This window comes from Argiope bruennichi, chromosome 10 (assembly GCF_947563725.1).
Source record: "Argiope bruennichi chromosome 10, qqArgBrue1.1, whole genome shotgun sequence".
Taxonomy (NCBI): Eukaryota; Metazoa; Arthropoda; class Arachnida; order Araneae; family Araneidae; genus Argiope; species Argiope bruennichi.
Genome location: NC_079160.1, coordinates 68,102,057 through 68,129,929, shown reverse-complemented (window position 1 = coordinate 68,129,929; position 27,873 = coordinate 68,102,057). Strand labels below are relative to the sequence as shown.

At 28.5% G+C, this 27,873-nt stretch overlaps 1 protein-coding gene across 2 annotated transcripts in view; it reads left to right on the top strand.

The window, feature by feature from the left end:
- The first annotated feature begins 13,697 nt into the window (after window positions 1-13,697).
- The window catches only part of LOC129988532 (transcription factor GATA-3-like), a 37,606-nt gene continuing 23,430 nt past the window's right edge, over window positions 13,698-27,873 (top strand). For both annotated transcript variants that reach the window (XM_056096779.1, XM_056096780.1), the window contains exons 1-4: window positions 13,698-13,797; window positions 20,579-20,848; window positions 24,747-25,112; window positions 26,441-26,740. In XM_056096779.1, the coding sequence (XP_055952754.1) occupies window positions 20,623-20,848; window positions 24,747-25,112; window positions 26,441-26,740 (892 nt within the window). In that variant the 5' untranslated portion in view covers window positions 13,698-13,797; window positions 20,579-20,622. The remainder of the gene's footprint in view (window positions 13,798-20,578; window positions 20,849-24,746; window positions 25,113-26,440; window positions 26,741-27,873) is intronic.

The following is a 27,873-nucleotide window of genomic DNA, read 5'->3' as shown; positions in this document are numbered from 1 at the left end:
TCATACATAATTTCATAAGAATTATTTGCAGGAACTATTTTTTTCCGTTTATTTCGAGAAGTTGTGACAGGTAAAATTTAAAACGTACGATTTCATTATCAAATTCAGATTTGATATTCTGTGAACAATGTTCTAAATTTTTGTGCAGCTTATTAATTTCGATGTTTGTTCTCTTTGGAAAATTAACCAAATATCCAAATGTTGAATAAATTTTACTATATGCTTCAAAACGCCACGAAAGTTCTGGGCATATCTGAAAATTTCGTTATGATGCTTAGTTTTCCCGTTCGTCTACGCACAAGATCTTCCGTACTGCGTGTTCGATTTTTATTTTCATTTGCCTTCGTCTCATAATTTTCAAGCATTTGTTCAAGTTTTGCCACTTTTCATTACATCTCAAATTCTCCCATTAGAAACAGAAAAAAAATAAATCTATTCTTTACCTGCCTATCGATTAAATCATGAAACAAAATAATAATAATAAAAGGTGGGCATTTTCATAAAGATCCATGTTTGCAGCAATATAGAAATACTGAAAATATTACTTAAAACTTTGATTTATCTGCTTACGTAGTTATGCCAAGATCTACAACTGCCAATTCAAAAGGATTAAAAATAAAATAGAACATTTAAAATTGATTATCCTTATAGTTACCAGAGGAAAACTTTATCATCGATAATTTAGAATATATGTTTATAAATATAGCGTATGGCAAATGTTTCGAGACTTGGAAATTTTAGATAAGCTAACAAACTTGACTTGCAAAATTTTAAATAATATAATTGAAAAGCACAACATTTCATGTCAATTTAAGGTTATCATTATCTTATGAGCAATCTATTCTGCTCTGGTTACTAAATTAATAATTATTTTTTATAAAATAGTCGTTTTTAAAAAAACTCACTAGAAATTTATTAGAAAGAGAAAGAGTTAATGCTGTTGTATCAAATGATTGATTAATGAATAAATGCATGATTAATGAATAAATATTTCGTTGATTTACACCAAAATAGAAAATCGAAATAAATAGAAGACTGCTTTGAAATTCAACTCAAACTGAATTTCTGTTTCTTATCATAGATTTTTACGACAGTCAAATAGAATGAATGGTCTTTTTTATTTTATAATGAACATTTATTAATAGTTTATATTTGCTGAACTTTCCTGGAAATAATTGAAAAAATTGTTTTATAAATAAGTGTTTAATTCAACAAAGCATAATATAATAAAATAAAAATTTTGCTCATCTCTTTTAGAACAGTTCTAACTGTAAAAGTTGCAGTATTTTCCGACATCTGGCAACTACTCCGATTGAGAGAAAAAAATCGTCTTTGTTCTTGTCCTCGTTTGAAACATTGGTAACAGCTAGGGATAATTGGCCAATGGGAGTTGAAGAAATAGTGATATAAAGACAATTTTATTTTTTTCGGACATAAATTTATGAGGGTCAGCCTATTTTAACAGTCTTTTTCAAATATGTGGAGGCATTATTGAATTACAAGATCCTTCCAGCTTGTAAATGTGTCTCAATGTAGAAAGAAAAAAAATTGCCTCAACTTTGTTTATTTTGAACATTATTAAAAAGATTTTGTGCGCACATTTTACTTAGGAGGATGAGCACACATGAAAGTCAGAATTATATATACTTTTTCTAACTTATATCATTAAATTAAAATTTTTAAAAAATTAACTAAAATAAAGAATTAAATTTTGAAACATAATGATATATATATATATATATATATTCTTTATATGTATATACATACCTTATATATATAACTTATATATATATATTCTTTATATTCCATATATATATATATTCTTTAAAAATACTTAGCCTTCCTTTTTAAAGATGCGATTTTTCTGAAACATTCGGCACTCTTTCAAAATATTTGATGCCGACAAAAATTAAAAGCATATTTTCAATGACAAGATAAAAAAAAAATTAAGCTTTTTTGTTATTTTCGAGAAATGAATGTTCACGTTAAATCATAAAACTGTGACAGTTCTTAAATTTCCCTAAACAATCTATGATTTGAAAATTGCAAATATTAACGTGTCATACATAACACAAACTTGTTACACACAACATGCATTGATTTTAACTCGTATCCACATTTAAAAAACTAATGATTTAAAATTTCTGAAATGAATACATTTTATCGTTTAAATGTAATTTGCTGGATATAAACTCTTCTCAAGTTCTTTCTCCTTCTTCGTATTGCAATTTATTTGGAACAAATGGTTCTGATATATCAAGGGTTTTTTTTTTCCCCATTTTTTTTTGTGTGTGTGTGTGTGTATCTGAGAAATTTCCCGAATATCACTACTTACTACTTTTGAAATTAGTTATTTATTTTTGGTTTATCCACTCAAAGTTATTTCCCACTATGTTTCGTTTGATTCTTTATTTTCATTGAATTTTTTTTTTTTTTTTTTTTTTTTCTTGTTAGGATCACTTGTGATTGTCATAAAGGCTTTTAAGACTCGTTCTTTAGAAATAATTACAATCGTAAAATTGTTTTTCAATATTGAGATTCGTTTTTATTTTCTTATAAACACCGTATAGAGAGAGTAAATATTATAATCGTCAAAACATTTGAACTCGTGATTTTGACGAATTTTAAAAGTTCTGAGTCCGAAAAGCACTTTTTTTGGAATTATGTTTATCTATCATTCTGTTTATCTGTGAGCCTGATAGTTCAAAAATTTATTGAGGTAAATGGATGGAACTTGGCATACGATATAAAATTAAATTGTATCGATTTGAAATGAAATCCATTCAGAAGAAACTGCTTGTCGGGTTGTCCGAATAAAAGTAAACATGATAAATAGAAACCATAAAAAGCTATATAGATAAAATTTGGCACTGTCACTAACAAAGATAACGTGGCAATTCTGTAACTTTGTAATTTATTACCGCATCTTTACAAAACTGGAATCGATGGAACTGACTCAAGAGAACAGGAGGTTTGTATAAATAAACACAATGATTAACTGGATTAATTAATTAATTAATATCTCAAAATTTTTCCCATTACGCCTACTCATACTTTTCGATTGCTTGTCATGAAATTAGCCTCCTAAAATTTTTTATAAGCTTCTGAAGAAAATTTTGAGAATTATATTGGAAATTGGCGCATCCGATCTTAAATGAATCACAGAAACTTTTGGCAATATCTCGAAAGCTTTGATATATTTCTCAAAAGTTTTTATTCCATGTACAGAAAAAACACAAATGGAACTAAATTTATAAATTTAAAAAAAAATGAACATTTTTTTACAAAATTTTAAACACAATTGTGATAACGATAAGTGAATACTAACATAGTAAAATTTTTGCATGACAATATAGCTGGAATACTAAAACACCGGTACTTTAAAAATTACATACATATTTGTAATGGTTTTTGAAATATTAAAAAGATAAACTCTGCAAAATCCCCATTGTCTATGGTATCACTCTGGCACGTTTAGTTGTTAAAGGAGTGCATATTAATTCCAATTATTTCTATCGATCAACTGGTCGTGATATATGAGTTTTAATTAATATTATAAAATCGCTATGTCATAATTTCCAGATCAGATGATTCTTATATAAAATCTAATTTCCTTTTTTAATCAAACATAAATATATTAAATCAGTTGATATAAAACTTGTAGTAGTAGAATATTAACAAGAATTTATTATTCGAAAAAAGTACTCGAATAATATTTCTTATTCGAAAAAAAAATACAACTCGATTGCGGTTTATAACAAATCCTTCAAATTTTATAATCTTTCTTTATAAGATTTAAAAGAAAGATTATAAAATTTAAAGGAGCTTGCTAACTGTGCAAGTAATGCATACTTATAATTTTTATGAAAAATCAAAGCACTACACAGTTTAAATACTTTCGATTTCGCTTGATATAAGGATTTCATATAAGGGTGATAAAAAAAAGCCTTATTTTATCAATAACTGTCAAAGATATTTATAAATTTCTGTTCTCTAAATTTAAAAACATTATTTGTGGAGTAATTAAAAATATTGCCATTTTATATATTTATTTAAGATATTCTATTGACTGGAACTACTATCTTATCTGTCCTTCAAATAGGATTTTTTTTTCAGGAAATATAAAATTAAGATAATGTAACTTAAAAAAATTAAATTATTGAATCCAAGAGAAATAGTAATCACCCAATTGCCCCAAAGATTGAAATAAAAATTTATCTTTCCTTTTATCGTCGTAGCTATAAAAGACAGAACTTTGAACATCTTTGGATTGAACCCCCATTTGTAAATAGCTTCATTCTAGAAATCTGGAATACAGATACCATTAGTTGCGCCCATCAAAGCCGATACAGAATAATGAGTTTTGTAATAGTTTTCTTCTTTTGTAAAGCGAAAACGAACTTTTTTTTTTTTTCAAATGTTTTTCCATTTATATTCCTACTCAGACTAGCTCAGCCATCTATTCTTATCGAATCTCTTGTTTTATATTGCTAAAAAAGAGCCTTTTATTCTTTCACGTTTATTTGATTATTTATATACTCGTAGCTTATATTTGATACAATCCTGCTGTTTCTTCACACTTCTTTCTGCTGTTTTTGGTTCCTGCAATAAGGTTCGAATGGAAAGCTGCAATATCGCGAAGTTGAAATCCAAATTAACAGTCACAAGTCCTTTTATTTATTACTTTCTAACTGTGACTGCCCTCATGGCTGTATTCATATTATGTCTGTATTGCAAATGAATAGTCTTACTGAAAAAATTCAAAAAATACAATTGATATTTTAGTTATTTTATAGTAATAAAAACAAATCTTTCAGATACTAACTGGTTGAATGGAAAATTCGTCGCATGACTACAGTTTTAGTTCTAAAATCTCATACCAAATTTCATATATCTAGTTTGTTGCCCCTCAAAAGCAATCTCGTTTGAGCACTCAAGAATAGACAAACTAACGAGCAGCAAACCGTTGGTCAACACCAACTGGCCCAAAATTTCATACATCTGACGTTTTTCTCGTTATATGTTAGCATGAAGATAATAGAAAAAATAATAACTTCCTTCATACAAATTTTGTCAAAACTTGATACATTACTAAATTTTTTTTAGTGTAAATACCAAATATGAAATTTCAGCAACTCTAACTTGTTGTTTAACTCATTTATTTAACTCATTCCATTCTTTAATTTCCATTTTCGCCAATAGGGGGCATAATTCCAAATAAGTTTTTTTTTATTATTTTATTTTATTTTAGGAGGTATAAAACAAGAAGTTACAGTTAATTCACAGAGTCATATTATTAGACGATTACAATGCACTACATTATATAGTTCTAATACGAGAAAATGAAAAATAAGAATCGAAAAATAAAAAAAAAAGTAAAATAGAATAATATAGTAAAATAAAAAAAAAGGTTAATTTCAAAAATAAATATTTTAATAGAAGTCGATTGATTTTCTTCTGTAAACAAACTTTTATTTCTGTAATTTAAATTACTTATTCTAAAGATCTAATTAAAGTATTGTCGAAATCTATTTAAAAACAAATTGTAATATCTTTATTATAAACAAAAAAATGTTTCTCTGCTTAGTGAATTTCCTATCTGATTAATAAACATTTCTACTTTTTAAAAGTTTTCCCCTTTTAAATCAAGGCTGATAAATTCATTGGCTTAAAATACGATTATGTGAATTAATTTTTTACCATTGAAGTAAAATTTCACTTTAAAAGATCGGAACCAATGCATTTTATTCATAATATAAATTTCTAGGTGAAATGTCTAAGGTTTGTTTGTTAGAGACTCACATCTAGATGTACTAGGGGAACGGGAAAATTTCCTGAAACCTTTCAAAGGCTGTCCATGTATGAATTTGTTTAATAGTCCTCAGCTAAGTGGGTTCTCTTTTGTATATCAAACCTTTAATAACACAAACTGGGGAGGGCAGGGAATTTTTCTTATTTTTGAAAGAGAAACTCTATCGTTCTTGCATTCTGAGATATCTGAACTCGAAAGTTCTTAAGATTGAGAAAGTTAAACATATGAGGACATTTTTAATATTGACAAAGGAAATAACTAATTTTATTACTATTGAGATCAAAGATGATGATAAAATAGAAATTTATGATTCCTCCTTAAGGTGTTGAAACTTTTCACTACATATGTTTCACTACATACTTTTCACTTTCCAAACTGCCATACAAATTCTATCTTAGGGTTGGCTTTTAGTTCAAACAAGATATGCAAAATGTAAAGCGAGGACATCCATGGTAATAACTTGTTTTACACCCCCCCCCCCTCCCCCTCCTAATAGGAAACAGAAACCGGTCTGCCAGGATAGAATTACACGGCCGGTTTGGCCGAATAAATAGTGAAAGAGTTTTTATTTTTTAACTTATATACTGCAGATTCTAGGTGGAAGTCGGATCCAGATCAAAGATTTTGAAGACAACACGAATAGCTTTTTCACTATACTTGTAGATTGTTGTATATTGGATTGTTCTTATAAATTAAACTTTTTTATAGCTATTTTACGCTGTATTTTGTGGATTATTAAAGTGCTTATTATGTGACGTGTTTGTGACAACTAGGCCTGTGAGAAGTTATAGACAATTTATGTTTCGAGAATGGGCCCTTCATTTCAATCAAACAATTTTGATTGTTAATCTAAATGAGTTCCATGAATGAAAAAAAAAAAATGCCATTTTTCGATTTTGTAGGCCAAAAAAATTGTATTTCAAAAATCCTTTAATTCAAACATTTTTGCTTTTATTTTAAGTCATCTAGAAGACAAGGTAGAGATAGTTAAAAAAAAACTGCTGTCAGCTATTAACTGGATGTCTCAGTATACAACCGGAAGTCGCTGTAAAATGCAGTTTTTAGCTTGCTTTTTAATATTTTTCTTAATTTTAAATTACAAATAATATTTTTATGATTTTGCTAGGGCTCTGTTTGTTCATTTTGTAGATTTCATGTGAATTTCTTTCGAAAACTGAAACAATTCAGCAAAAGGACTGTGAGAAAAGGGATTGTTAGCTAATAATTTCTTTGACAAATTGCAAAACTATTACAGAATTATACTCTCGTAGCAATCTCGATAAACTGAAAAACATATCATCTGGAGTCATTGCAGGTTTTTTCCACTGCTGTTCAAGCACTAAGCCTTTTATGCACAGGTAATGTGCAACAAGAATCAACAGCTAATGAAATATTAATAGGCAAGACACAGAGGAAACCATTTCATAGAAAAAACAAAGGATTTTTCTCAAAATATTACAAATATTATAAAGCCAACATCCATGTAGCTTTGTGATCAAAAGTTGCTAAAAAATTCCCCTTCATGGAATGAAGCAAGATGCCAAATGTTTAATTATATCAGCTTTCCATTTTATAGAAATACTATGGCTATTTTAGGTTGAGCATCACAGTTTTGAACTGCATTTAGATGACAAGGATGATACATGAACTGACACCCAACTTCTCAAACTGCCACACCACATCAACGGGAAGGTAATTTGACCCCCGATTGAATAGGCTTGCATCAAACTAGCATCAAACTCTTAGCATCAGGCCACCGCATTGCGCAAAATGTCGCTGAAATTTTCACTGATTTTTGCCCTGAAACATAGTTCGGAACAACAATTCGTTGAGCTATTTTTCAGTTTATGAAGATGCGACTTGTATATTGAGTGTACTAAATAAATTGCTCATTAATATTGGCAGTTATACACAAGAAGGCTTAACTTTTTATTTTTATTATCATTATTATTATTATGAACGTATTTGCAGTTAAAAAAAACACTCATGATCGCTTACAAAAGTTCACAGAATAAAAATGCGAGCTCAACTAAAGAAAAGAAATGTTCAATGTGTAAAGGAAAAGAAAGTTTGACTTATCAGTGAGGAGAATGTTGGACTATTTTCTAAAGAGAAAATACTTTTTTACAGTAATTTAAAACTTTAAACACTTTTTTCTCAAAATTATTTTTTCAAAGTAAATCATCAACCATTAACATAATATCTTCAATATTATTTAAAAACTTTTTAATAAAATTTTTATGGAATGTTTTGTATAATGTTGCCACTAAATAGAACTAAAAGTTTTAATATACATTAAATGCTTTTTATTTACTGACTTTTATATTAGGAAATAAATGGAAAATATGGAAAAACGTGTATATTGTAGCATATAAACCTTCATAACATTTTTGCATTTAAAATAATATTTTAGATTTTAAATTATTTTAAAGATAATTATATTACGTATCTAGTGTTAAAGGAAATTATGATTATCCCATAAGAATTTTGTGTTTAGTGTTAGTCATTTTGGTTAAATTTTGTCAAAATTTACTTCAAATCTGTCAATTAAAAAAAATGGGACATATACAGAAATTCGTTTTATATATAGTTTTTACGTACTATTTAATTAAAAAATAATAAACAAAACTTTAAAAAAATAGCTTAAAAAACACCTCGAATGAAGGCAGTTACTTTGAAACAAAGAGGCAAACCAAATTTTTATAGAAATACAATCGTTTGCTGTCTTAGTTGGTCATCCCTCCTCCTTTCCTGCATTTATTAAAACTGATACTTCTGGCAAATATATATATATATATATATATATATATATATATATATATATATATATATATATATATATATATATATATAAAAAAAACTTTTGAAATAATGAAAAGCATTAAATAAAAGTTATACTAAATTTCATAATTAGAGCTTCTAGGTCCTTGATTCATGATTATGATTAGCCAAATTTGAGACTGTAAGTATAATAGGTCTGCTGGGTTGGTGTCTGTATCAGTGTACGGAAGAAAAAATCTGAAATTTAAATATCTTAATCAAACTGGGGGGAAAAGTTGCAGAACTCTTTTTAACGCGATATAAATATTTTAATGCGAAGTTTGCTTGAGTTGTTGAATTGTAGTTTGACAAATGGGGAAAAAAAAATGGATTATTACAACTATTGCAAGTGAAAAAAAAAATCATGACACATGGAAAAAAATGTATAATAATAATATTCTGAGGCGTAAAAGATACTTGATTTTAATTTTAATCTGAATAAAAGTAAGCGAAATCGACTCCTATAAAATCAATTGCAATTACATAATTAAAAGAATCCTAAAAATAATATTCATGCTATTGTGACTTTCACATGCTGTTGTGACATGCACAGGTTGTGACTTTCCACTTCACCTTCATCGACTACTCCATTTGTATGAGCGAATGGATTTCTTTCAAAATATGAACAATATCTACAAATTCGGTGTACAGACCAAATACCAAATTTCATCCGACTAACTCAAAGTCTTTTCACCTAATCATGCTCACGAATATATGGAATTACAAAAATATGTTTAAAAGATTTAGAAAGGTTCGAAATGTGGAGATTCGCTAAAAATTCAAGTTCCAATTTTTTGACGATTATAAAATTTTATGTTTGTACATTTCGTATGCGAGAAAATAAAAAAAAAATCAATAATGATGTGAGAAATTTCATTTAAAAGTCTAGTTTATAAAAAAAAATTACGAAGATTTTTTTTTTTTTTTTGCTTCAAAACAGATTTTGAATTAATTCCTGGCTCTGATACAAATGCTGATTCAATTTTTTTTGTGTGTAAAACAAATTAAAATTTTAAAATAAAAAAATATTCGTAATCATAATTTGGAACATTTAAATAAATTCTTTATAGTGCATCGAATTTTTAAGATGAATTTTCTAGAATGAAAACATTTTTAAATTCTTTCTTATTGTTAATAAAGCAGCAGTCTTTTCTTTCTTTCCATTTTCTGGTTATACAAAGAAAAATCAATCGTCAAAAAATTTGACGTCGAATATTTGAAGAATTCCCACATTTTAGACTTCTAGACCGAAAACACACTTTTGGAATTTCTTTGCCTGTGATTTATAATAGGTTGGAAACAGAGGGAGCTAGATAAGTGAAATCTGCAAGTGGACTTCCCAGAAAAATAGAAGATATGTAACAAATTTTTAATAAAATCCGACAGCAGGAAATCTTTTTTTCTGTCCCTCCATCTACACGGTGAAACCGAAAAATCCGAATGGTTGAATACGAACACGACAACTCAAAAGAGCAATGGATTCAAAAGATTTAATGTTTATTTTCATCACCAGAATTGCATATTCCTGATAAATTTTGAATCAAACCACTCACTGGTGGACAGTTGCTAAGATGACCTTTCCACTTGGATGAATAAGCAATAAATGGAAAAAAGAAGCATATAAATGTAATTTATATTCTGAAATCGCAAACCTATTTCAAATTTTAAATTCATTTGTAAAGAGGTGAAAAATTATAATTTGACCTTCTTCGCTGACGATGCGAGGCGAAGAAGCTAAATACAAAATGTGCTGTAATAGGAAATAGGTGATAAAATGTAAGAAAGAATACTCTAGCTGATTTAAATCCAAAGTTTAAGATAAGAATTATTTATGCAAGAAATAAGATAGTTTCTGCTAGTAATAAAAGGGAGAATGCGTTGAGGTTCTATAGGCCATATAATTAGATCTGAATTACCAATATATCCTTTAGAAGGTCAGAATATTCGTCTCGGAACTATTTTGTTTGAAATTCCAATAAAAAATTTAATAAATTGGAAGGTGAGCGAATTCTTGATGTTTTCCTCCCATAACTTTAGAAAATATTTCTGTACAGAAATAATTCTGTATCATCTTATAATTAAACAGAGAGAGAGAGAGAGAGAGAAATGGAAAGATCCTTTCAATGATATTATTTAAATAATGATAAAATTTTTTTGTCTAATTTAATTAATTTTGTAAACATTTTTTTATAATGCATTGCACTACTGCTGTGAAACTGTAAATGCTTGAAGTATTTTATAAATATTTCAGTTTAGATTTTTCTTCAATTATTGTTGACGAAGAAATGAAAATATAACTTATTTTGCCATGTCAAGTAGGTTTCCATTTAAAGTATACTTCAAAAAAAATCTTCTGAAATTTTATTAAGTTTACTATTAAGTATTAACTTCAGAAATAAGAATGATGAAAATTTTTTAAAGTTCCAACTACGTGAAATTTTGATCTTTCTTTCCTCATAATTCCCGAAAATATTACAGTACAAAAATGAGTCTTTGGGCCTACTTAAAACACGAAAAATTATCTTTTCAATGGAATTTTTACCTCCGTTAAATAAATTTTTGAAAATATTTTAAGCTTATTTTACAGAAATATATATCACTCGTATTGTTTAAATTTTTATTTCAATCATTTCAAATTGGAATTATCTTCTATTGTTGGTGATAAAAGCAATAAGTTTGTTTTTCTTCAGCATAGTGTATTTTTTTCTGTTAAAGTTTCTGTTTAAAGATCACTTTTAATATAGTTTTCTAAATTCTTTGTATTACAAATATGCAATGATCAAAAAGTTTAACTGCGCCCCATTTTTAACTGCGGTTTTCTGTAAATTAATTGCTTATATAAAGATATATTATCCTTTTTTTAGGTTGAAAAAAGCATTTTCTTATTAAATTGCATTACATTTTTTTGTTGGATCAGTGAAGTTTTTATTGAATAATTCTCTGAGATATTATGTAAATTTTAAAATTGGTACATACAAAATTTCAGTGTGAAAGGATTTAATGCTTTTTTTTATATTTTCAATAAACATGCTTAATTTCACCAAGAATGTTATTGAATTAGTTAAGTTTAATAATTTGACTTTCATTTTTAAGTTCAAAGTTACGGTAAGATGAGAGAAAATTGGGTAGGACCATAGAGCAAAACAGAATCGTGTAAAATTTCCAAAATAATACAAGCTACATATTTTTAAAAATTTGATTTTTTTTGTTGTTGTTATTGAGGAAGCTATTAAAACTTAAGTATACAGAATATTTAACTGAAAGCTTTACCAAACTTTAATCCCGAGCAGTCCTCTGCCCTTTAAAGGTGGCTAATAAGATATGTAAAGAAGCAAAATAAACAATAAAATATTAAGAAGAAAAAGGTGTATAGTCCCTGTTTAATTATGAAAATATATGATTTTATTTTTATAAATATTGCGATATTCTATATTTCATTGAATTATCAACAAATGAAATAAGAAAGTTCTTATTTAAAGTGCAGTAAAACCAGTATTATCTTTGAAAACTCCTAAAAGAATTTCAAAGAACAAGAATTAAGTTACTAATAATGCGATATTCCAAGTTATTAAGTTATTAACAATTAAAGAATTACGAAATATAAATTCTTATTTTTATCACAGCAATAAAGGGGTTACCAATAAAAATTACTCTTAAAAGAATCCTTATTAAGAATAATAATGGCGTTATTAAAATATACACCATAGGTCTTTAAAATGCTTGTCTTCCCTTATTTTAGATGAGAAAGCACAGTTACCCTTTTAATTTCCGATCAGTTACCCTTCCATATCGTTATTATTTTTTATGCTCATGTAAATGCTGCATGATAATGGCAACCATGAATTTTATGACTTGTATAGTTCTACGGAATGTTAGCCGAAATTTATTCTTTCGATCAATAAAATAATCATTTCGATGATTTCAAAATTATATTAATTCATTTACTTACAAATAAAAAATGGAAATTAAAATATTTATATATTTTCAAACATTTTTCAGTTTAAAGCTTTTTAATCAAACAATGAAAAGCAATAGCGGAAATTTTAATATCTTCAACTCCACATAAAAATCAAATGAACAATAATTGAAAAGTATGCAATAAATCATTGAAACTTCTAGATATAAAAATCAGGATTCTCAAACTGATAAAAAAAGAACATTTTTCTTTTATAAAATAGGATACGTCTAAAAGACAACTTAAAAAAATTTCATAAATTTAATTAAATTAAATAAAGTACTGAAATCTTGCTTTTAGGATTTTCAAAATTATGTCTTCAGGATTACGTCCTTTCTATAAAAATTTTCCAGTAATCTGAATCTATTTATTTAGCAAGAATCAACTGATATCAAAGTCAAAAGGTAACTGAAAAATCAGAATGATGAATAATCAGGACTTGTTTGTAGTACAATTGATGAAATGTCAGTCATTCTACCAGATTTTAATGTAACGAAAATAGATGGAACGTGGGTCTAAAGTTTTATATATAGTGGTTGTTAAGAATCATGAAAGTATTCACGAAATCTTAAAAAAATTTTCTAGAATATTTATAGATAAGATAGCTGGAAAAGCAGAAGGCATAAAATATCCTAAACTTAGCTTTTTTTCGCTGTTGTATGAATTTTACTCCAAATCTGAAGTCAAAAAAATCTCTTCTATTCGAAAACTGATCATTAAAGTAACATAATAGATCACTTTTCACTTTCAGATAATTAGATCCGTAATATCCTGTAACGCATGCTACTTTCCTCTGTGAAGTAGAAAGGATTAAAAAGCAGTAATGACTGGATCATAACAATTCGTTCATTTTAACAGCAACAGCTTGATATTATGATAGGCGACCAGCAACTGAATTTGCATACACTCTGATGTAACCTCCCATTTCATTCAACAACCAATGAAATATCAACGCTCAACCCACTAAATCCTTACGTAGGGTAACATGCTTCCTCCGATGACTCTGATTGGATCTCTGATAAAAGGAATTTCTGGGGTGAATACTCTTTTTTTATTCACTTCTTTTATTTTTGCTTTAATGTTTATCTTTAACAATCTTTCCTGCGCAAGAGAGAAGTTAAGAGCAGTAATAGCGATAAGCTATCTTTCCTGATAAGCAGCAAGAAGCAATTTTGATCTGTATCTTCAACTGTCAAGGTCTACCATTTCGGTAGGTTGTTTTAAAAGTTTAATTCTTCTTATCTCTCAATTATCTCATTGAGTTTGGTGATTCTTATTGTTCGTGTTATAAATATGGTTGCGATTAAGAAAAGGAAAATAGCTTCAGATAAAATTTCCGAATAATGCATCTCAAATTTTTTTGATCAAGTGATTAATTTACTTGGATTTTCTGAGCAGACGATCTCTTTTCTCACAATTATGAAGTAAACTTTTATTCTTTTCCCTGAAAACTCAGTGGAAATATAATTTTTTTTCTAAATATAAATTTTAATTATATAAGGATCCTCATTAAGATCCTCATCATCACCTCATTAAGAGCAAATAAAATCTCTTAAGATAATCTTTTACTAACAATACACTTCGAATTTCTTAAGAATCAAATGCGGATTAACCATTTCTTTTTCTACATAAGCATTCTGTTAAAAAAAATGTGAAATACTCATTTATTCTTATTCTGAAAACCTCGGTCGGAATATATTTTATTTTTCACTATAAATTGTATTAACAGTAAAGCAAATTTGATATAATTATATTCAATTTATTCGTATTGTTCCTATTCAATGAAGAGCATGCTGTCAAATCGGAATAAATTTTGGAAAAGATGAGAGATTTTAATTGTTGGAAACTAAAAGAAAGTTTGTTAGTTAATGGTTAGAATATTCGGAAATATTTAATGCCTTTTATTATATGATTTTTTTTTTTTTTTTTTTTGTATCTGTTCAATTCTAAAGGCAGTTTTTAAGTTCAAGGCGGAAAGAGTGTTTTAACAAAAATATTTACTATATTTTAATTGGTTTGTTTTATGTGGTTAGGCGAATCTTTTACAATAAATCCTTTACTCATGAGAAAAATTTTTGAATTTTATCGTTCATATGGAAAAGCGATATCATTTCTACTTTTAAAGAAAACGATGCAATTGAACACAACATTGTTTCATTTAAATTTATATTCGTGATTAAAAGATAATGAATCGCGATTAGAGTTTATTTATTTTTATATGTTTAAAAAATTAAGTAAGATTTCAAGCTAAGATCGATAAAAAAAAAGAATCTCTCTCTCTCTCTCTCTCTCTCTATCTATCTATCTATCTATCTATATATATATATATATATATATATATATATATATATATATATAACGTTGAAATAGTTTAAAATCCAATCAAAATTTATAAACTCATATATCTGAAGTTATTGCAATTACTTCTGATTTTCCAATAAGAGAAAGTAATAATTGGCATAGGAACTACTCTTTTATAGTTATAAATGATCAGAGCTAATTCACATATATAGATAAAAAAGATGATTTTTTTTCCACTCCAATAGTTTATAGAAAGAATGAAAAACACAAATATATTTAACTATGCTTTCTGAAAATAAATTTTCCAAAAAACATTTATTTGCTTTTAATGTCACAGACTTCTATTTGAAATTAAGTTAGATTAGGGGACCTCAATCAACTATATGCAAACACATCATTGTTAGAACTCGAATTTTCGTAATGACGAATCTGTAACACTGAAGAATGTTCTTACAAAATAAAATAAAAATGAATTTGTTACTATTAGCAAGAACATTCGTTTTCCGATTAAAAAGACGCCAGGATTCTCATTAAAAAAAGTACTTTTTTGTTACATGTAATTCTTGTTTCAAAAGTTTACGCTAAAAAATTATTTCAGTATATGTTTCTTTGCATACCATGGAGATTTCAAGCTAAAATACATTCATTCATTCCAATCTCTTTTTCATAATTTAATTTTCAATTCGATTTATTTCGAGTTATTATTTTTTTTTTTGTCATTGTTGTGATAATAATCTAATGCACAGTTATGTAAATGTTAAACTTTAATGGGCACGTCAGTTGATTATTTTCGTTGTTCAGATGTGCATTTTAATTAGCGACTTATAAAGCAACTTATTTTTTAATTAATTTCTTTCCCACATTTATCAGAAAAGAATTTTCGAGGAAGACACTTTGTATTAAAATTTCCAGCAAAACCAAACTTTTGAAATGACATAAATATGCTAATTGCTTCATTAAAGTTCATAGAATAGCCAAAGCAGGTTTCACTATAATGAATAACGAGGTGATACATTTATTTCATTTATTCTCTTTAATTTTTTGTCTTACGAAAGTTAAGTATTTATAGAACACGAATTCCCTTAGTCGAACTTTTTTTTTTTAAAGAAATGCTGAAAAAATAGTTTTTTTGGATATTGTATGTAAAACTCTCTGAATCAACAAATTACTTAACATTTGATTTGAAACAAAACAATGAAATTATTGGCAGGATCCATTTTGATTTACGCTTCAGAATTGGACCGTTATTTATATATTTAAAAAAGCAAATCTTAGCTGTATTTTTTTAAAAACTTTTCGATAACTTTTTAATGCATAATGAAAGTATTTGAGAAATATTTATGACAGATGAAGTTGTAATGGAAAGATATAATCACAGAGAGCACGAGAGTTATACAGATATTATTTATATTAAAATATTGCCAAAAATGAGAAAGGCAGATCATATCATCATTCGCATACCAGTTGAATACACTCTAAAAGATTATCTTTAGGAAAACCCATCGGTAGGAGCCTTAGAAGAAGGCTTAAAATCAGATTGCATTGACTTTTTTTAACAGAGATTTTTGCATCATTACATCAATTAATGACAGAAATGTCGCAAAGAAGAGATCAAGATGGAAGAAACTTATTCGATTCATTCTGAAATGTTGAATTCACTATTGTCATTATTATTATGATGATACATATTCGAAACTAGGGAGAAACCTCGTTTTAAGAGCTTAATCCGTTCTTGAATCGTGTAATGCTTAACTCTCAGTAAGGGAAATGATTTTTTTCCATAGGAATCCATGTAAAATAGGATAATGCCTTTCACTCCGAAAAAAAAGAGTACTCAATCAAATTTATCATAATTTAATTTATTATTTATAACATGTGTTCTTCTTACAAGAAAATTATCTAAAGAAATTTGTTTTTGCCTTCTTTTCAAAATTTGGTGAAAATGAGACACATCATTATCGTTAACGCATAACATCATAGAATAATCTTTAAATAAATATGTAGTGCACATAGTTAATGCCTTATTAAGCATAAAGCTTATTAAGTTGCCTTATTAAAGACAGTAATCGGCCACAACAAATCCTGTCGATACTGCTACTTTCAGTGGAGGCGGGGTGGTTGGCTGTACACAAGAAGCTACTGCCTTGTTAAAGTGGTTTTTCTCAACACACGAAGCAGCAATACCCCATGCTTTCAGCATCTTCCGTATTTCAATCAAAATTTAATACTATATTGAGACAGATATCTCCTTCTCATATCTCAATGTGAAATCAAGACGCTTACTAAAGTGTCTCTCGAACTCCTCGTCACTCGTTTTGCGACATATCGCTCGTTAAGGAATTTTTTTTTTTTTTTTTGCATTTTCTTTTGTTTTTTATGCGCATCACTCGTTATGACATGTGCTTAGTAAGCAAGATTTGTCCGTACTTTACAAATACAATCAAATCTCGCTCAACTGTTTTCAAGGGTAAATACGTTTAATATTTAATTTTTTAAACAAATAATGAAATACTTTAAATTAAAACTACAAAAAGTAAGATTTCGGGATGCTTAATTATATGCAAAATTTCATATTTTTAATGCATACTTTTTATATTAATTATATAATTTTATACAACAAAAACCGATACTCTGGACATGTTCTTTCATAAAGAAACTTGGATGAAAAAAAAAAATCTCCTGATTTTTGTTGAGATGTTAATCATTTGTTCAGGAAGGTTAAAGATATACGTTTTGAAGAGATCAAATCAAGTAATTTATTTTTATATAATACTTAGATTTATTTTAAAAAATATCGTCTTTATAAAAGTGTGATTTAGAAAGACGTTTGGAATGTCTGTTTTAATTATCAATGGTAAAAGTTATAAATTTCCCCATGCTTGATGCGCACATGCAATATTTGCAAAAGATCGTTGGAATATTTAAAATAAGTGTTCGTAGGACTTTCCATCCAAAGCGATTTAGCTTCGTATGTTACTAAGCATGGAGCTGTGCTGCTGTGCTATTATGTATAATATTTCTTAAGTATTTCTTGGTACACCAGATAAAGTGTGCCAAGAAATCTTGGTACCTTTATCTGGTGATGCCTCCAGCAGGAATAGTACTTTGCGTTTACCATTTCACGTCTTATTGTAAAAATATCTTGTTTTCTATATGAGGTTTCTTGGACGACCTTATGTAAGATCCGAGTTTCTAAAAACAGTAAAATGATAATAATAAAAGAAAAATTAGATTAAAAAACTTTGATAAATAAATAAAAATAAAAATGTCTTTAGTTATTAAAAAAAATGAATGCTTATTCGAAAATGGCATTTTTTTTAACAGCAAGCGGTATAATTAATGCCAATTGCCCTCCCCTCCCCTTTTTTTCCTAACAGCGTACCTTTATTACTCTTTTGCTTCTTTTCCGATGGAAATCTTATTCGTAATTATGTTGTTAATTAATAATAATGTTATGTTTTACGTCAATTTTTTTAAAATCTTTCAAAAGACTTATATTCTCCCTTGCAGTGTAAAAATATTTAAAGGAGATTCGAACTTTTAATCAGAAACATCGCTCCATGATATTGCTTTACATTTGAATCCATATATGTTTTTTTTTTAATTTTTAAAGTTACCCTTGTTTAAATAGCAGTGATACGTGTACACAAAAGTATATTTGTGAAATAAAACTTGCATCGCTGATTAATATGCTCGGAAACGAAAATTTCAATTGATTTCTATTCAGAAATCTATTTAAAATTTTTGAAGCCCTTTCTTAATGATCACATACTGCTGATAAAGTAAATACGCGTCAGTTATTTGTTAGATCTAAGATCCATCTATCTCTATCGTAGAGAATTTTGAATTACTTTTTTACCTAGAATGTTGCAATTTACATACAGTATGCTCACATCTAAGTGCCATCATGTCAAAAATTACTCACATTTAATAAGTACTTCATAACATTTAAATAATTTCAAACCTGAATTGTTGCGTGCTTTCAGATCTGGCTTGGGAAACGGAAACATTTATCAATTTCATGCTTTATTGGAATTTCTTTTCAAATCTGATCAGCCTAGGATATTTCTCAATTGCATAAATATAGGTCATTATGCTGAATTATCGGAAAAAGAAATACATAAACGACGTAATAAAGGTGTAACATTACTAGAAATTAAACACCGCCCAACTTTATTGGTTGTTATTATAAATTTTGAGTAAGTACAACTTTTTAAAAATCCACTTTAGGAGAATCAAATTCTATTATATCTTTTACTTCATTTTATTGCAATCCTTATGTATGCGCAATATTAATAGACAAATTGGTTTTATTATTTTTTTAGACGAAAAGAAAACGATTTTGTCTTTGGATTATTTTTTTATAGTAATGGCATCTTAAAATATTTCTGAAATTGAGATTGATTTGTAAAAGGAAATTCATTTCATTTCAATTAATTTTTTTTAATTTCATCAAAAAGAAAATTCCTTCTTTTTTTATATGTCTAAAAAGGAAATTCAAATGTTGGAAAATCATAAAACCTTGTTAATTAAAATTAATTTGATTAATCGTTTTACAAAATATGATTGTGGTTTGTGATAAGAAATCGAAATATCTAGGATTTCTGGTATCCATCTTATACCAACATGCCATTCAACGCCAGATGTTGACACACTATTAATTCATAATAATAATTTATTGATATTTAATTTAACTGCTTAAAGGAACTAAAGCATTTTCGACACTGAATATCGTTGAAATTTGAGCTCTAAATAAAGGAAATTTTTTCTTTGTAAATATTTTATCTGGTGCAAAATTCAATAACATGGAAGGAATGATTTTTATACATTATAAAATATAAAGATATTGGTTTCTTAGCGTAGTTATGTTTTAATTGTAAGGCGAAAATATGGTGTGATTTAATAATAGAGATATTAATAAGCCTAAATTGGCGCGCTCAGAAAAAAGAATTCTGCCTAAAATCACAATAAAATTAGTATTATATGTGAATAAAAAGTCAACCAAAATAGTGAACCTGTTTTAAGGTCAGTATTAACAGCCGAAACTAATGTAATAAAAAAAAATTAAAAAGATATTGAATGTTATGTCATTTGAAAACCAGGAAAATACGTGATATTTTTCACAATAAATAGCATTTTAAAAGCATATCAAAGCCCAGAAATAAGTAAATAGGCTTTTTGATGTATTTAACGCTTGCTGATGTCTGGTACAAAATTGCATTCTAATGCAATAAAAAAATATATGTATAAGTAATGAAATTTTGAAAAAGAATATATTTTGGGAAATTGTAAAACGTTATATTTTTTATATCGAACTAATTATTAATCACGCATTATATATATAATTAATCTAGTTAAATTTATTTGTAAACTTTGATTTTTGAGCTTTTGTGTTATCAAGCCTGCAAATATAAATTACCGTAATCGATGAAATGTTCCTTTTTTAATAGGGTAATTTTAATGATGAGTCAACTTTTTTTCAAAGTATCAGTTCCCTTAAACGGCAATATGGGTCCAAAATAATTATTAATATTTTTCTGATTTCTGAAGTCGTTGAAAGATGGTGACTCTGATTAGAACCAGTGAAATAGCTCGTCGTGGATATTTAAAAATTAATAAATTTAATAGCAAATATACTTCTCTCAATCTTAAAAAGGTTTAAAGTCATGCTGTTTGTTTAATTTTTGTAGCCACTCGTACCCTGGATTACTGCGGTGTATACGAAAGGTCAGGCATGGGTCCCTGCACCTGGATGGAGGACGAAACGGGAGCGAACAACTCCGCAGCACCCCGATGGGGGTACGGGCCGGAATCTCAGCTAGGCATCGTCTCCAGCGAGGACGTCGGCGGGTCCTATTTCCACCTGAGCGTGGAAAACGGAATGCCCTGCTATTCCACCCCCATGCATTCTTACAGGCCACATCAGCCTGACAATCATTCGTACAGAACATCGGCGCAAGGTAGATGATTTTCTTGGGTTTTCTTTTCTTTTTATTTTAGACTTGACAGCTTTTTTATTGTTATAAATAATATTTTATTTTTAATTTCAGAAACTAAAAACTTCTAACTTGGAAAGGAGAGGGGGGAGGGAAGGGGTCGAGAACATTTTCGAAGAAGATAACTTGTAATAATAAAGTCCAAGTGAAAATACTTTTTATTGGGAAAATAATCATATCTAAACAGCAACAGTTTTAGGTATCCCATAGAATTAAAATTATTTTTAGTTACTAACATTTTTAAGATGTTTTAAAGAGTCTTTATAAAAAGCGAATTTATATATAAAACTTTTCTTGCATCAGAATATCGAATTCTTACTTTCTGGTATAAAAATAACAGTTTTTTTAATTCATTCAAAATAAATAGATAAGGTATTTATGCTGTTTTGAGTACCATTTTTTCCCTTACATAGCATGTAACAGAAACAACAAAAATTTTTAATTGGAATGTTATCCGGAATGTTATTTTATAAAAATTTAGATTTCAAGGGGGGGGATATATTTTTATTATCAGAAATAGAAAAAAAAAACATTTTTAAATGGAGTAGAATGATCTTTTAATAATCGTTTTGGATGTTACAGCGGAAACAATAAATAGTAATGGTTTCGAATTATACTATAAAATAAAATAAAAAATAACTCGTAAAAACGCAAATGCCTTACAGTAATATTCCATTTTTCAACTGATTTATATTCTACAATGAATTTCATCGTAGAATATAAATCAGTAGAAATTTTAAAAAATTTAGGAACCGAAATAAATGTAAAAATGGCGATTAAAACGTGTCGAATAATGCAAATACAAAACACGATTATGATAAATTATCTCTAATAATGAACATTTCATTTTATCCCAATTGACAAAATTTTCAAATAACAAACCAAAAATTATCTTTGATATTTGCGAGGATGTGGTTTAAATTTTTGAGTGTGTTTAAACTTGAATTTTATCTCCGTTGACGAAAATTATGAATTGGATATTCTATAAATTAATTACAAAACAATTTATGTGTGTCTTTATTCGCTCAAATTTTTTCCAAATAGAAATTTTGCACACTATTTTTTATCTGAGGGATTGGAGTTAAAAAAAATGATTCTCATTTTGGATCAGAGAGCCATGAGGAGAGTTTTTAATAAACTATTTAGGCGCAAATGATTAAGAGAACTATTCTCCTTCAGAGCTATAGGAAATCTGAGATGATTAAATATTGTAAAACTCTAAATTAATATCGCTGAATACTTCTGCATAATGGGAAAATGAATTAGTTCTACAAAACTGAATATTCTGAACATTTATTTTTGGTCGGTCGTGAAGCAATCTGACGGACAAAATTCGTTTCTTCTTGAAAACATTTACATTATAGGACTTAAAGAATCTCATTATAAAGAAATTCGTAAATACTTTCAAAGAGAATGATCTAAAATATTAACTCGAGTATCACGATAAATATTTCATTACTAATTTTAAAAATAATGTTTTTAACTAAACTCTATTTCTACTTTCCTGTATGAAAGTATTGTAATTTTCAAAAAAAATTCGAACTCGAGATTTTGATGCATTGCTACTTTTTGGCATCATGTCAGTCTGCCAACAAAAAAACTTCATCAGTCTGATAATTCAAAAACGCTTTGAGCTATACGGATGAAATTTGGTATATATTTATATCAATTTGAAGATTCCAATCGAATTTTGAAAGAAATCTATTCTGAGGAAGTCTATCTGGCTGGCTGTTAAAGTACACAAGAACTCAATATTTACAAAACCTAAAGAGCTAGATAGGCACAATTTGGTACACAGAGTTAGCATCTGAAATGAAGATTTTTTAAATCAAATTTTGAACTGAATCTATCAAAGGCTTGACCATCTGTTGGTTTGTGCTTTCACATGCATATAAAAGCATAATATATTAAACGCAACGACTTAAATCAATGAAATTCGGTATGTGATCTTATGATAATAATTGTATTTTTTGTCATATTTTGGTTTCCATCAATCAAAAAAAAAATGCATTCAAAATGACGTGCTAGATTTACGCCATAGATCTATATTTCGTAACTATTGTTCGCCAGTGCCATACAAAGCATTAGCGGCCTTACTCAAGGTTCATAATTTTATGAGGGGGGGAGGAGGATAAAGTTTTTATTGGAGAGAATGCGAGTAAGCTTCGGGGAAATCTCTTCTGCTGTTTCTTTTAAACGCAAAGGTACAGTAATTGTTGAAATTATCATCATTATTATTATTATTGTAATTTTATCATCGATCAAAAAATTGGATCTCTTAATGAATAACCGCCCTTAAAACTTCATTTAGTCCAAAAAGTTCTGTTTAGTAATAAAGGGTTTTTGTCATTTTTCTGTGCTTATATGAGCATGACTACTTCAAAAAGGAAAGAGATAGGTGAAGGAAATTTAATGTTTGACATCTGCAACAGAAGTTCACACTTGAATTTGAGCCAGTCAAAAAGTGGATGCCCAATTTCAAATTTAATACTTGCTTTTCTTTATTATGATGAGAAGTTAAATAGAAAACATGCTGCTATATTGTGACAATATACGAGAACGTTGAGGAATGGTGAAACTGGTTATTTTTATAATGAATTATTTTATCCTGATTCGCAGCTAGATTCATTATTAAAGCATTGAAAATTATGGAATGGACCTAAGCCGAGCGCAAGGCATTTAGACCAGAAATAGGAAAATCAACAAAGTGTTCACAAACTAATAAGACAAGGAGCAGGTTGTTCTTGAAACTATCTGGGCTTGCACAGTTCTTTTATGCTTGGACATTATAGAACCTAATTTTACCTGCAAAATAATAATCAAAATTAGTTCAACTTATTTAAACATATTTGGGTAAGGTGTAATATAACAACCATATTATCACCAGAGCCTTGCATTATCTATACAAATGGTCTTTCGTTCTTGCAAGCTTTGGCTGCTCTTCTGTCGCTTCCAGCTCTTGCTCAAAAAATCTTAAACCTCTAGAGCCTCTCAACAACTGAAGCTCGCATTTATTGAATTATAAGTTATTGAGTGTCGTTGGAAACAAAAATGCTCACCATTCAACTACAGGTAATGGTAATGGTAACTCTTGGTAATGTTGTTAACATCAAAATCACTTTCTCAGAAACTTGTCGTAAGAGAAATCTCAAAAAGTTTTCATACACAATTTAGCAAGATAGATAAAATCTTCCAAAAATATGACGTTGATCATTCCCTTTACTACTTTTCATTCGTATTAATTCAGATTCTTTTAATTAAAAAAACTAATGAGTCCATTACAGGACATGCGTTCCTGTTTCTTTCCAAAAATTTTGAATGTTCGCACGATCATGGGATTTGTGGAGAAAAAAGTATGATCCAGAATTCTATACTATAGATTGTCCTATGTCAAAACCCATTCATTTCACCAATCCCAATGCAAGAAATTATCAACAAGATTGAAAATATTATTCAAAGCAAAAGAACTCTCACACGCATTATAAATATTATGCAGAATGCATGATATCGTTAATGCCAAGAATGTCTCAAGTTGTATCCATTAGTCATTCAGATATTCGTTGTAGATTTCTTTTAATTATTTTGTGCATTAACCGCTGTTATTATTTTCCCGTTTTCATTTGTGATTCTTCTTCTATGGTTCTTCGTTATATTTAATCATAAACCCTACCAGATTGGTTTCCTTCCAAGATGTAATATAAATAATGACAGTACCGCACTTACGTTGAATTTGCTTCATCTGATGATTAACGATATCGTTGTAGAGATTCTAGAGTCGCTAATAAATATCTTATTTAAAGTGAGTGCACTATAAATTAAATTTAATTTCATCGAAATTAATCAAAAATAATTTTTTTAATAGGCAGTTCTATATGTAGACCGACTCACCCGGGTTTGTCATTGCCACCACCTCCACCACCATGGTACTCAACGGAAGGCCCGTGTCACATCAACTCTTCATCATCTTGGTATCCATCTTCATCATCCATTTCCAATCCATATGCGGCCAACAAACCTCCAAATCCGATAGACAGTCACCATTCACTTCAAAAACCACACCACTATTATTTCGGTTTCCCACCAACTCCGCCAAGCGAAGGACCTGTCGAAGTATCACAGATGCAAACACCAAGTTTTGCGTATGAGGACAACAGAGGCTTTACTGGCAGACACCAAGTTGCGACACATGCTCCAACAGGAATAGTGCAAGAGGTTGCTCCACTTCAAGGTGAGCAAAATGATTCCTTTTCATTAGTATTACGTAAGCTCTTGTTTTAGGCAAGTGCAGTAGCTAGCCCCAATAGAACATGTGGCCCAGTTTGTTAACAATTGATAGTCTGAAATCATAGTCACACACGTGATTTACCTTTGGGACAATAATTAATGAGAATAGGTAGTGGGTAACGACTTGTGGTCTTTCATTTTTATTCACTTTTTGTGGAGAAGAGTCTCTTTGATGTCAGATTTCCAACTGGCGACGATATTTTGTCGGCATCATGCAGTTCCTGTTACAAGCGACGGGTGTCCCTTTGCGAATAAGGTCTGAGACAAAATTCCCTAGGTCTAGACAAAATTCTTCTTAATCCAAATGAACGTTGTGATCACGAAAGTAATGAAAACGAGTGTTTTATCAGTTTCTTTAGCAATTGAAAACAAATCAGGAAAACAGTGTAAATTGAGCTGATTTTAAATCTTTTCCTGTCGTAAAAAGCGTTACTGAATTAAATTAAATTAGTAACGCATGTAACGTCCCACATGAATGTGCATTTAATCCATTAAGAAGATTATCTTGTTTTAAATGGCTTAGTATCAAAGATTTTACTATATACATATTATTTTTAAATTTCGTTCTTTTTATATGGCAATGATAACATGCACACACACACAAAATGCATTTAATTTTCTTTCACAGTTGAGGATTGCAATTACTGTAACCAAAATAATCAAAAATATTGCTGTAAATTACGCTTAAATATATTTTTTAATTTATTGATATCAGAGAAAAAATTATATGAAAATAAAATAGATATGTTTAAAAAAGCTTTGGTTAATTTTAAAGTGATATAAAAATGGCCTTTGCGCAATAATATACTTCAAAATTACTGAGTAAAATATTAAAATTTTGATTAATGTTTGATAAAAAATCTAATAAAAAATTTCAAAAATCCTTTCTAGATCTTTAATACTTAAGAAGTAACTATGCAACACAGTTGGTATCACTGATTTGAACAGTTTGCCCTGTAATGTGTTTTAAGCATTTTCCTTTCATCATACATACAGCATCACGAAAGTCTCATAGTGCAATCTATAGATAGTATGCCAATTTATAAGTATTATCATAAAAAAAAAACGGGAAATATTGAAAAAAATGTATTTGGTACTTTATGTCAGATTTTTAAAAAAAATATGAATGAACAAATTTTCTCAGCTGTGTTAAAAAATTGATTTTGAAATTTCTATTGTCTTTCCAGAAGTTCCGTCGATACGTTTGTCTAGCCATGCTGTTTTCTTATCTGTAATCCAAACAAATTGTATTTTATTTTCTATCCACTGTAGGTCAAAGCTGCTCTTGCTCCTGTCGCCAGACCATTCCAAACCATCATCTGACCAATCCACAAGTTTATTCTCAACTTCCTCATCGCTTCCCCACTGCCAATCAGAAACAAAATTTCGTTTCACCGAATGCCGCTTCACTTCAGTTCTCCACATCTCAAGATACTCACCCCCAACAAAATGTCGCCTCTGGTCCAGTAGAAAGTAACAAAAGCGAAAATAAAAACTCACCAGAAAACAAAACGAAAAAACCCAAAGAGCTTCGCCATAAACGACATAAAGGAAAAACTCGAACGAATACAGGTAGATTTTTTTCATTATTGGTAATTTTTTTAATGTCATCTTTGTTCCTTAATTTAGAATTAGAAATTTTTAATTAGAAAGTATTGTTTTGATTATAGAAAGGATATCGAATATGACAGAAGAATAAAAAAATGGCGTTGTGGCCGCAAACAAATAACCAGAATATGGCCTTGCTTTTTTCGTTTCTGCCTCGTAATACTTTTAATTTCAATTTAAGATTTTAATTGACCCTCCCTAATTACTATGCCACTAAGTATGTGGTGATTCTTTTCACAAAAATTCACTTATTGAAAATAGAATCAAATCAAATATTATCTAATATTATCAAATCAAATGAATATAAAATATAAACAAATCAAATGAATATAAAATATAAACAAATCAAATGAAAATATTATCAAATCAAATGAATTATAGTCTCATTAAACAAACAACTTTTATATTGAAAGTTTTTCCGATACTGTTCTTGTTTAAAAGTTAAAGTTGATCGAAATTTTTCAGCCCTAGCTTCAACTGAGTTTTAATTTAAGTTCGCGAGCTTTGTTGAAAAACTTTAATCAATTATACTCTTTTTCCATTCCTATAAAATAAATTCCTATCTTTATAAAATAGAAGGAGGAAATGGCGAAAAAGGAAGAAGAAGACCCTCCCCCCCCCCTTATATTCTGGCAGAAGAAATTTACCTTTACATTCCGGCTTACAGACATCATTTTTTTAAATACTTTATAGACTGATGCATTTGGTTTTAAATTAGGTGGTAAGAATAAAAGTATTTTTTTAATAAAATATTTAATTAAAAAATACTTTTAGGCAAAAAAAAAGTGTGAATTGAGATTTTGTGAGACCCAATTTGAATTAAATGATTTAATGAGCTCAATATAATTTAATAATCATCGAAAGTGAACTTTCCTGCAATAGCCGTTATCTAGTATAGTGCTCCTACAATTATATCTGTACAGGTTTTCCACTTTAATGTGATGTGTTGTTCAATTTATAAAAGTTGCGTGTTTGTTTACTCTGGTTCTCAACTTTTCATTTTCAAACTATTTTAACACATTTCAAAAGGAACGCTCTGATGCAGTTGTATAATATACTGTAGGTTGGCAAGACTAGCATCAAAAACCTGAGACTCA